General features: G+C 41.1%; 1 protein-coding gene across 2 annotated transcripts in view; it reads right to left on the bottom strand.

The window, feature by feature from the left end:
- LOC143349697 (pikachurin) overlaps positions 1-12,207 on the bottom strand; it is a 215,048-nt gene that overhangs the window by 15,906 nt on the left and 186,935 nt on the right. For both annotated transcript variants that reach the window (XM_076781126.1, XM_076781127.1), the window contains exon 8: positions 2,170-2,356. In XM_076781126.1, the coding sequence (XP_076637241.1) occupies positions 2,170-2,356 (187 nt within the window). The remainder of the gene's footprint in view (positions 1-2,169; positions 2,357-12,207) is intronic.

The raw sequence follows: 12,207 nt of genomic DNA, 5'->3' as shown, positions 1-12,207 counted from the left end.
GATTCCTTCTGAACAATTATTTATCGGTTTCTGTGGTATTAATCTATTTCTTTCAATTTTTGCATACGAAAGTGATTAAACTTAGAAAATAATTTGAAGAATATCAACTTCTACAGGCGAAAAAGTCGGACGAGGGGAAAAAGACACTCGATAATAAATCAGAGGGCTTAAATAGTAAACGCCGTAGGATTTTCTAGCGAAATTCATGCGACACCTGTTGTGTTCCGTGATATAGGGGTTAATTCGCGCGACCGATACGGTCCAGCTTTCTGAACGAAATGTAACAGCGAAACGCCTAATTATGGATCGCGATGTTTCATCAGCTGTGATTATCGTCGACCGGAATTGCGAAGCTCGAATTACTTTTACATTACGTTGTTATCCGGCGAATGCTTCCACTTTCGAGAATTCATTTCCGCCTGGTTCGCGAGCTCTCGTCTTCTCGAGATGAAATTATTAATTACCGCGAATAGTTCCCGAGAAACACATAACAGGAGAGTCGAATCTGCTACAAATACACAAAGAACCTCGGCTCTGACTTCAGTTGCTTCTCGATTAAGAAGCTCCAGCAACGATATTAGAAATTCGTATTTAACAGGTACTGTTTCAAAATGTCTTGTACAGGATGGTCCACTTAAATATCTAATTGCGAGGGTACGAAAAATATTCTGTATTTGAATGGTTTCCACGAGTCCTTCCACGAAGCGTTAGAAAATTTATAACGAAGTTAAAATGTCGAAATGTAAGAGAGCGAGATCCGTACCAAACTTTGCATTTTCTAAAATGTCCAGTGACTCGTAGATGATAGCGTAGGTGGACCACCCTGTGTTCGACTAAAATGGACGACCCGTTCCGGTTGAAAACGAGTACTGTCGGTGTTCGAATCTTTTTGCGAACGACTGTAGCCGGGGAATACAATTATCCCCGACACAGCCGTGCGTCGCGCTGCGTAATAATGCAAACTACACGCGTAAATACGTCCTTAAAATAATCCAGGCATTAGTACGTCGAAACGACCGGATGCGCGACGCGTATGTTAATTAACTCGCTTGGATAATGGAGCCGTGGCGCGACGATGAGACCGGGTTTATTCGGCGCGGAACGCGGAAAAACCCCGCTCGATGACAGGACCATTCAGTTTGTTTGTCGAGGAGGAATTTCGATGCCACGCGCGCGCGGAACGATGACGTCGCCCCGATAATTGATTAACGGTTGATAATTAACGCCAGTCCTTGATGCACTGCCGGCGTATCGACGGACGTTCGGGCTCGCTCGCGCGATTAGCCAACCCGACGCTCTTGTCCCGACTTTGATCGTGAACTAATTACCCGGGACGAAAGCGCACTTCGGCTCAGAATTTAATTTAACGCATTCCCACGGATGCGCCCTCGTCGTCGCCGTCCGCCGGTGTTACGTTAATCAATGGCTGAGAAAGAACGGAGGAATTTTCGGTACGAAGGGGGCCGCCTACGACTCGATGCGCCTTTGAATTTTTCAGCTCCTCGCGCGCGTCCAGAAGGAGATTTTAATCCTGGATCCCCGGGGAATCCCGTCGGAACGTCTACAATGTAATTTATCGAAACGACTCCTTCGAACTTCCAACGGCTACCAGGCCAAATTAGGCGATCCTGACGGATTAATTTATTAAGGAACCTTTCTATCGATCCGTTTGTTATTTTTTTCAATTTGGTTGATCTCGGTGATCTTGAAATACAGTTACCCCCACTCGTGTTCGTGTACTATAATGGTAATTCGGTATAAATGAAAAAGAGGTAAATTGAGCTTGACCATGGTCATGTTGAAAGCCACGGTTTTTGATCGATCACCGGAGTGCAGCATCATTGGGCCGTGTGCAGTGGTGGTTGATTTACCGCTTGGGAAAACACCACGTATTTGTTCATTTGTATACTTTGTTTACATTATTATTACAGCTGTCTGTCGGTTTTATAATTGGGGATTACGTGTTAATATTGGAAACAAAAACTACTTCGTAATTGGAAGTAATACAGTGTAATAAAAATGATGTTTAATTTAAAATAACTTATAGAACAAAGTTATACAAGAACGAATAATGGAACATATGAGAAATAAGGTGGATTAAATTATAAAAGTGTTGTGTAACATAACGAAGACAATAAAAATCGCCCACTTTGAATAAAGAATACTAACCGACGTCGAAACCATTGGCTGCGTCTCCCTGCGGTGCAAGGGGGAAGCGATAGCGGTGTTCATTGGCTTCCAGATGCCGGACGCAGCCCTTAAATCCGGTCCTCACCGGAAGTCGCTCCAGGCCGGTTGTGTTTCCGGGTCCGCCGACGAAGAGCGGCTCGCGGAAGGTAATCCTCGCAAACAAACCCTGCAATCAAATCCGGAATTGTTCGGTTTACGTGGATGCATAAAGCTGTCTTGCTACGGCTTTTATGGTTGTCCAACTACCGATCGAAAGAACTCTGAGATTAGATACAGAATGCATGGATTCACATCAGTAAATAAATAATATTGTAGTACATTATACAGTGGTTTCGAAGTACGGATTATTCTGATTACTAACTATTCTGCGATGTAATTTATAGTCCACATTATGCAATACAAAGGATTTTCTTGAAAAATCCCCTGTAATCGTGTCACGGTTTCAATGTTTTAGTCCGGATATTCTGTTAATCGTTAATACGCGACGCATTTCGTCAACGGAAATACAAGATCCATTCGGCAAGAGATATCGTATTAGCCGCAGATGCATACCCGTTTCATGTCGAGAAAATTATTTACTGAACGAGCAATTACGAAGGAATTCGTGGCGGCGGGTTAGACGCGCGTGAACATTGTCGGAGCAGAATATTCAATTTTGTAATAACTCCACGGGTTTCGTAGTTAAACGTTCCTCGTTACATTCATCTTCCATGCAGGTATATCTCAGCAAAACGTAATAAACCAAATTGATGCGGAACGCTTCACATACGGTGTTTTCAAACGACCGATATTATACCAGTTTATGACGTACTACGTAAAACCTTCGAAATAATTATCAGTTTCCATGATGAAAATTCTTTAGAGACCTTTGAATCCGTTGAATTTCTTAATATTTAGTCAGTTAATCGATGGATGGGAAAAGTTAATAGCAGATAAACGTGTCAATTTTTGACGGCGAAAGGGAGATTACTTATGGGGGCTCCATTTATGAACGATCCTGTATTTGAGGTACGTCGAGAGCGTAATGCAGTCGGAGATGGCAACGATTTGCGTGGATTATGCATATCCGAGGTGGCCAATGTTTGCCCAGGCGACGGTCTAAGTGTACTAACACGAATTTCTTGCGTCCGTCTCGTTCCGTGCGCGTACATCAAACGCGCGAATCCTGTCAACGATCCCGTCAGGTTTCGAAGCTAATGCACTTACAAAAGTCTCGAAACTTTCCCACGAGACGCATCGACCCGGGGTCACCGGGAATCCTGTCGTCCCTGCCTTCGTGGCTCGCGTCGCGATGAAAGGACTCGCCCCGGATCGACGGAAACTTACGACGAGACCCTTCGACCACCCCCGAATCGAGACAGAAAATAATTTTGATCGGGAATCTCGGCGACGAGAATTATCGAGCTTCCTCGAGGATTTCTGGGCTTCCTTTTTCCGACTCTCGTTTAATCACGCCCGGGACCAGCGAGATTTTTCTGTTTTCTTCCTTCCATCAGATAGAAAATTTTTTTTTTTACACTTTTTCTACATTTTCCACCCCCGACGTTTAAAAAGATTGATTCCTCTGCGTTTCTGGTCTCTTGTAATTTTTGTAAATAAATGGAATTAGAATACTTTTTGAGTAGTTTTGAATTGGGAGATTGGGACTCTAGAAACTTGAGTAAATAGCAATTTACAATTCGATATAACTCGTCAACAAACCGAGTAAAATTGGGACTAGACTGAATGTGAAAAATGTAGATATAGAAAACTTCGTTATAAAAGTTTACAGCAAATGCTGAAGTATTGTTTGCAAATATTTTAAAAAAATGTTTTGCAATATTTCTACCCATTCGTGAATAAATGTTGGGCTTCTACGAACAATGATTTTCTTCCAAATAAAATTTCCACTCTAACGAGCGTCGAAAAACATTGACTCGCGTTTCATCGGCTGAAAGGTATCGAATGTAATTTTACCTTGCTCGAATGCTGAAATTATCGTATTCAATGAACTAAAAGATAATAAACGCGTCGTTAAAAGGTTCGAGCGCGTACCTTTTGACTTAATTTCTCTTTTATACCAATACGCGTCGGCGCATTTGTTTATTTTACTGCAAAGAGTAACTTGTCAAATTACGTTTAAATATTGCGCAGATATTGCTTTCGACAGCCGCGAAATACGAGCGAAAAACACGTTTAATGTTAATTGAACGAGGATCCAGATTCCTGTTTGAAATTTCTCGCGAAGTAATAGTAAGTTGTAATTGACTTTCGAGTTTTAATTTCATTCACGGACCTAACTATAGCCCTGTATCCATTCCAAAGTTCGCGTTAATGATTTTAGAGTCGAACGAGGATTGTTTCGCTAAAGAATTAGAAGAATTGAAAATGTTGGCATCGAGTTAACCTAGATATCCTTTAAAAGAAGAACGAACCTTGCATAGACTATTTCATAAGACTGATTAATATTATTAATTTAGAAAAGATAAAGAGTGGAAATAAATTAAAAAATTTGGAGGAAGATTTCCTTTCGTAATCGAAAATTCACGCGATAGAGGATTAACTAAATACGTCTTGAACGTTGTTTTCTGTGTTACGCGTCCCGTTTAGTTGTCCCCCTTTGACGATTCGCTTATTTCGGAAATGAGTTGCGGAGGAAGGCGAACGGTTGAACCTTCGACGGGCCAACATCAAAGGGAACGAGGTTAAATTTGAATTTCTGAAAGAGCATATCTTTTGACCCTGCCCGGACGAGTCTCATTTACACTGATATTTAGAGTATTTCTCTCGGCTCGATGTTAATTGGGCTCGTTTCGCTTCCGTTGCACATCAATGTACAAGATTCGCCGGGGTCTCTCGCGATATTTTCGTAATGGCTTCCCCGCAACTCCTATCCGTCGGATCAAAAGATTTACCTCGTCCGTCACGGCGAGCCTGTAAAAGTTCCGTGAAAATTTCATGGGCCGAGGAACACAGACACACAGCGAAAGTATCCAAACGCTTAACGTTTCCAACCAGAGTTGGGCAAATTCTATTCACGCGTTTTAGATCGATTTCGTAAACAAACTTCTACAGTGTTATTCCCACTCGTATTCCTACACTGTAACGTTCATTTTAACCACGAAAGCATCTGTGTAATACCGTAATGAAAAATTGTGTAAAACGATATTAACGTACCGAAACGGACTCTGTACCAAAGCAAAGAATCCCGAAATATCTGAACTGGTTTTTAACGTCGATTTTAAGACGTGACGCACAATGTAAATGTAAATTTTCTATTTCTTCGAGCCCCGAGTGGTGGTTACCCCTCTTAACTTTCTTCCCAAAAGGGCTGCTCGGTGTGACGTGCAATTTATTTCCGTTCCATCCATTTTTCACGTGAAACTGCTAGCGTCTATCTGGGCCATTCGCGCCGAAACCTCGCGGGAGAGGATCCGAGGGGGCGGAAAAGGAAGGAGAACGAGGGATAATCCGTCGTTTGTAGGCGACTTTATAAGGCGGCATGATACAATCGGATTCCCCGTTGCTTCTTTGAGAAGAGACTGCTTTTGCTCGACGACGCGTAGAGCCAGCTGACGTTACGATCAGCCGTCAGATGCAGTTAATCCGCCACCGCCATCCTCCTCCTGTCTGCGGGGAGGCTAATTTCCTACGACTTCGAGGGTTTATAGACCCCGAGGAAAATGAGGACCGCAGCACTCGCTTTCTAATGAATTCCTCTCTGAAAGCTGTCGAGGCAGAAAAGGGGACGCTGTGCCTTGTGTTCCCATTTTTTTTTAAATTCGCAACACGCGAATTCGTACATTTTAAATACGTCAAAATTGGCATTTATTTAAAAAATGCAGACGTTTTTAAAAAAGATCGCAATAAATAATTGCGTTTCTAATAGGAATCCCCCTTAAATTGTTACGTCGCTTTCGTGACGCGAAATATTTAGCCGCGGTTGCGTGAAAACCATTGGCGCAGCGAGCCTTTTTCTACCTTCGTTTCGTCCTTCGTGCCGCATTTGGCGGCGTCTTGCGAAAAAAGGGGGCAAAAAGGGGAATTAAAGCAGCTGCGAAGAGTACTGGTTATTTTCTGACCCGTCACAAAGTCGGGAAAATTAGATGCCCGAGAGACGTGCTCCGCGTCTCGAGCGGCTTACTTGCGCATTATGCGTTGTTTTATTATATAAAGCGGGTTAACGGGTTTTGAAACTCATTGGTAACTTTCAACAGCAGCTTTTCCGCGCGGTCGAATCAACGAGATTCTGATTTTCATCGTAACTGTATTGTGTCGATTACAAAAGAAGCCCTGCCAATAATGAGTTACTTTGGACGTGAAAATCAAACAGAGAATGTCAACGAGAACTATTGTGCCGATCGATCCATAAAGGGAAAACGTGCTCGTCGGTGAGGAGGGATCGTTTAATCCGCGATTTCGAGCCCCCGAGAGCTCCACTCTCGCCAAGATTCTCTTAGAAAGGGCGCTAATTCCTCCCGACAGATTCGCCCGGTAAATAGATTTCCCAGCAGTTTCGATTGGCCCTCAAAGGGGCGCCATAAAATCCGGAAAGTAGCCGAGGGACGTGTCAACGGCGCGAAACGCGGTGGTTTCTGTGTTTTGAGCCGTGGCGCGGCTGTCTCGCGGCAAGGAAGGAAGAAAACTAAAAAGAACCGTCGAGGAGGGTCGAAGAACAGAGAGAGAGAAAAAAGAAGTCGGGGGTTGGCTCCTCTAATTACGACGCTGTCGTTAGGACACCGAGTGCTTAATGGCACTTCGGGATAAAGTGGGCTCGGTTCGCGGACCCATTCGCCGGCTGATTTTAAAGGCAATTAAACCCGTCTCGCGGGGAAAACAGACCCAGGGTCTTCTTCGACCTACGATCGATTTTCAAAACCTACCTTGCAACCTTTCGATATTATTTTTTAAAGTTCTGATCGTGGATATTTTTAGGTAACCGTTACTTTCCCTTGAAACTCTGTAAAATCATCCCCAGTAGAATTTGCAGCTCTACTTGCGCCGAATCAATTCAAGGAATCGTCGAGTTCCTTCGACGGGAAGGTGCAATTATTAGTCGACAAGGATTCTTCTTCTCGCGCGCGGAAAATTGCGGTTTTCCGGTCGCGTTAAGATCCTCTCTTTCCGTGGACAATATTCCCCGATTGTTCCGCGAAAGTTGGTCGTGAACGAAGTTGGCTATTTTTAGAGGAGCACTCGGAAGCACTCTTTCCCGAAGAAAGTGGCGCCTGTTTCTCCTTCTGCCGAGGCGGCCGTACTAACTTATTACGAAACAATTTGCAAGTCTTATGAGAGAGGTCGAGGGAGAGAGTCACCGAGTGCAAGAAAGAGAACGAGATGGGGTGGACCAGGGAAGCAGGGAGCTTTTAAAGACTTTTAATTCGAGAGCGAAATGCTCGTCGGTGCAATTTAAAGAAAACGCTGTCGCGATCTAATGAAACGCGCTTAATTACTGTGCCTGCGATCGCTTCTTAGTCACGATAAACAGAAACGGAAGCATGCATTTTTAACGTGATTTTTCTTTTCTTTTAACCCTTTCGCTGTTATAGGAAACTGTTTAATGATTTTTGAAAATATTTCTTCCTTGGTCACTTCCTGAATCGTATAGTTTTGTTAATCAGAAAAGAAGGTAGGCTTTATTAATTCATTACCGAGCTATCGATGGAAATTTTCTTGAAAATAAATTAACATCGTAAATGTAGTAAACGTATTCGACAATTAGTTAATGCGGCTCTATTCGTTATTTGAAATTAAATTCGCCCGAATCTGTCGATTCAATGCAGAATGGAAGCTATTTAATAACAATTGTTCGCACAGAAAGAAAGTTTCAGCAACGAGGGGGCAAAGTTTCACAATTACGTGAAACATGTGAAGTGAATTAAACAAATTCTATAGTCCATTATGAAACATTGAACGGTATTAAATTGAGGAATATTTGTTTAAACCAATCCATCGGTATTCTTCGGTTCGACAAAATGTGATACATCACTTATGAATACGACGAATAATACTTCACTGTTACTCCAGATAGATAATGTATTCCATTGAATTTAGTTACACAAATAATTAATTATTCTCACAATAATTTCAATAGTCTTGTAACCGTTACAGCGAATGTTACTGTAAAATTAATATTAAAAACTCTTGAGAAATTACACTGATTATGAGCCCGTGTAACCCACAATTCATTAAGGGACCCGGTTTAGTAATGACGATCAAAGTTTCAGGAAAACTTCAATAACAAGGCAAAAGCACGTAGCGTCGAAGTTTCTAAAGCACATAACTTGAATTAATCAAATTTTGTAGTTCATTATACAAGTAGAACGCTATACGACAGCGTTTTCCAAGCAGGGGTGCGATCCCTAGTGAGGAGGCACCTTAAAATCCAAATAAGTTTAATAGATATATAGAAATAGAAAATATATAGAATATTAAATTAAACTCTTTGTTAAAAAGTAAATTAAGTATCTGTAATAAAATCCAACATGAAAAACGACCGAGTAAGGACGATCGATGAGCTCTAGAAATCTTTGGTAACAAGATGGACTTTCTCTTCTTTGCAACTTCGTAATTACTGAGGCGTGTAAAATGAATTAATCAAACCTTTTAGCTCATTATGAAACGCTGTCAGGTCACGATATTTTAACCCTTTGACTGGAAGAGACCAAGAAAAACATTTAAATGATAACGATCGGCTCTGATTTGAGTATGTTTGAACATGAAATGTTAACAAATAATATTTATGAATGAATACCGGTACTATCGAATATTAGGACAATTTTAATAAAACCATGCATGCGATGCATGGTACCACGTACCGACCCAGTTCCATTATACTGGCGCACATAAATTAGGGTAAAATTAGCTTTGCGTAGTAGCCAGGAAGAGGGAATCGATAAACAACCCCAAAGCGATATCGCGATCCAGAGAATTTCCTTAATCGAGCAAACTATAGGCACAACTTTTAGCAGCAATGGTTACAATTCACCGATTACATGATATAGTTCGTTTCGTGGGCGTGGTTCGACCATCTGTCTTTACATTCCAAATCAGGAAGCACGAAAATGTATAATTTTCACGAAAGAAATAATAAAATCTCCGTGAACGAAGTATCGAATATTTTCATAAACCCACAATATTTATTTCAACTCCGAAAATTAGAAAAATTACCGTGCAAAAAAAAAAAGAGGACCTGGTTCGAATAAATAAATTAATACTGTACATGAATAAACATCGAAATATTTTTACGACGAAAATTTTAATAAATCCGTGCCGAACGCGCAAGAAAATTCATACGCGGTCGGAAAATTCGTACCGAGGTCGAAATACGAAAATAGGGGAAGCGCAAGCCATTGATTGGCACTCGTGGAATCGAACACGGACATCCGTAAAAATTAATTGCCCTTCTCTTCGAAATCGAACGAGAAGTCGAGGGCATAAAGTCCTGGGCTGCTTTCGAGCTCCATTTGCGGATCTAATACGTAGGTTGGCTTCGAAACATCGACAGTGATATTCTGAAGAGTCTCAGATCGATGCAATATATAATTATAAAATATAGAAAATAAATTGCACAAGGTTTTGGAGATCTCATTCACCTTGTTGCAAATTAAATTCACCTTTTTATGTGGGATTTATTTCTATAAGGATATTTTGTTTGAAGCTTCTCAATTTTCCGTTGACGATAAAAGAGTCGGGCATTGTAAACAGAAAGTATGACCATAATGCGCTAACTATCGGTTTTTTTAAACGTCGAAAGTAATATTGCCCGTCAGAAAATTTCCTTTGACGGGTTCCTGTCTTCCAGGGCGTCGCGGCGCTGGAAGTAGGATCCTTTTCGCCAACAAAACGCATACACGGATCCTATTGTTAACTACAGTGCTCTGTTTTAATCACGCCTGCACTTACTCGTCTCGGTTTTATTTCGAGCCAGCCGGGTTTTCGCGACGCGCGGGGTCGACGTTACCCTTTGTCCCTGCCTATCCTGTCCTCTTCTCCTTCATCCCTCCCTCTTTTCTCTCCATTTTTACAAATGAGACAGAACGACGTCGAAACGAAGCCATCCTTTTGTTCGCGCAAAAGTCCGAGGTAAGTCAATTTTCCCGTCCACGATGCGATTCACGATTATTTTTCCCCTTTTCTTCGTCTTTCTCCCCCCCAACCCTCGACTTCTCTTTGCTCTTTCGCAGACACGTTCGTTTCGCGCTCGATCGAACGTGTCGCTTTTAACATTTTCGACTGGATACACTGGAAACACCTACGAACAGATTTTTGTTGGAGGTTGGACTACTCAGAGGGCTGCAATTTATTTCTGACACGCTTTTGGATCAAAATTTCTCGTCAAAGACATAAATATATACTTTATTTTATATAAAGCGTTTGAAACATACTTGTACAAATACTATTTCGACGTTTTACATTTTTATTCGACTACGTAATAAATTCAATGTCGCGATTACCTTTTCCCATTGGCGAATATTTTCAAAAAATGTGTACGATATTACGGTCAGAATTACGTCAAATGAAATAAAATTTCCATTTGAGCTTTCTTGTCAGCCTTATAATTAAATCGATTTACGCTTTGATCGAGAGTCGTCCGTTCGCTTTCGAAGCCGTGAATTCAAAGCTGTTTCGAAATTTTTTGTCGTATTTTCGTTGGGACAGTGTTAAATATCAATTCCGTGGAAACAATTTTACTGCCCGTGTCGATGGCGAAACAATTTATCAGTTTATATAAATCACCGAGTAAACTGTTCTATAGAGTGCTAACAGATCGATAGACGAACCGAACACGATAGATTAATAGGGACAACTTTCCCAATTTTTCTAATTTTAATACTCGCGTCACGAATACACCGGTCGATTCTAAATTAAAATATCGTGTATGTTGTTCTGTCTTTTATAATTACGTTTACCATTCTCTAGTTAAATATAGACTTCTATTTTCTTCTTCAAATATTTTTGAATATTTTATTTCCAGATATATTAAAAAAGTTTTTTAGAACTATTTTGTCAAGGCTCAATACAAATTTCTCTAATTTCAATGACCCAAAAACTCCATGAAACAAATACATAACTCTATTGCACTCGAATGAAAACAATCATGCCGTATATTTTTCAAACCAGAACCAAATAATTTTAAAATTGCGAAGAATACGAACTATCGTTCAGAATTTGCTTATCAATCAAAGAAGAATTGAAAAATGAATCGAAAGAATATATCGTTTTGAATTAAACCGAGCTCGAACGGAACTCGATGCAATGTTTCTTACGTAAAATGACAGAAACAGAGGCAACATTGTTTATCAAACGACCCAATATATTGCGTAGCCATGACGGTAATTAACGTCGTGAAATTCGCTTTGGGGGTCTCGAGGAATAATCGCCGGGACGCGTGTTTCGCAGTTCCGTCATTAAATGGACGATTTCCCCAGAAAATAACGTTTTCCCTGGGAAACGCGGATCGCGGACGAAATTGCATGCAGGTGAATAACGATGACGTCGGCGTGCACCGAGGCAAGAATACACGGGGAGTCGTGAAAAGATTTGCTCGTCTCTAAAGACGTCAGTCGGGCTGGAATTTTAAAGGGAAACGTCCAGGCAAAGTACTGCCTCTTAACTGGCGGAAAATTATGCCAAGGGAACCGTGCTCGTACGAACGACGCTCGGCGTCGATTTCGGGGAGCGTCGTTGTGTCTCTATCTTTTGTCGTCTACAAAAAACTCGTGCACGAAAATTAAAACTTGCAGAAATTACGAAGCCTTTCTTCAGTTTCTACCGAATACACACTCACACACGAACGTATAACGTTAATTCGTATCATCGTTAAGTAACTATTTTATTATTCTGATATCTTTATGTTCGTAAGACAAACAATGTTTGTCTACCTGTACGTTTGCCAATCTTCAAAGTCTGACTTAATCGTTCTAACAACACAATCCACTATTAATTAGAGCAAATAATGGCTTCTATAACGACGTTGTTACGTTGTACGTTTTTCCCCCCTAGCATTAGTAATCCTCTTTAGAAATTACGTATGAA

Source organism: Colletes latitarsis, chromosome 14 (assembly GCF_051014445.1).
Source record: "Colletes latitarsis isolate SP2378_abdomen chromosome 14, iyColLati1, whole genome shotgun sequence".
In the NCBI taxonomy this organism is placed as follows: Eukaryota; Metazoa; Arthropoda; class Insecta; order Hymenoptera; family Colletidae; genus Colletes; species Colletes latitarsis.
The sequence above is the reverse complement of the archived record's forward strand: the minus strand, read 5'-3'. Positions and strand labels throughout refer to the sequence as shown.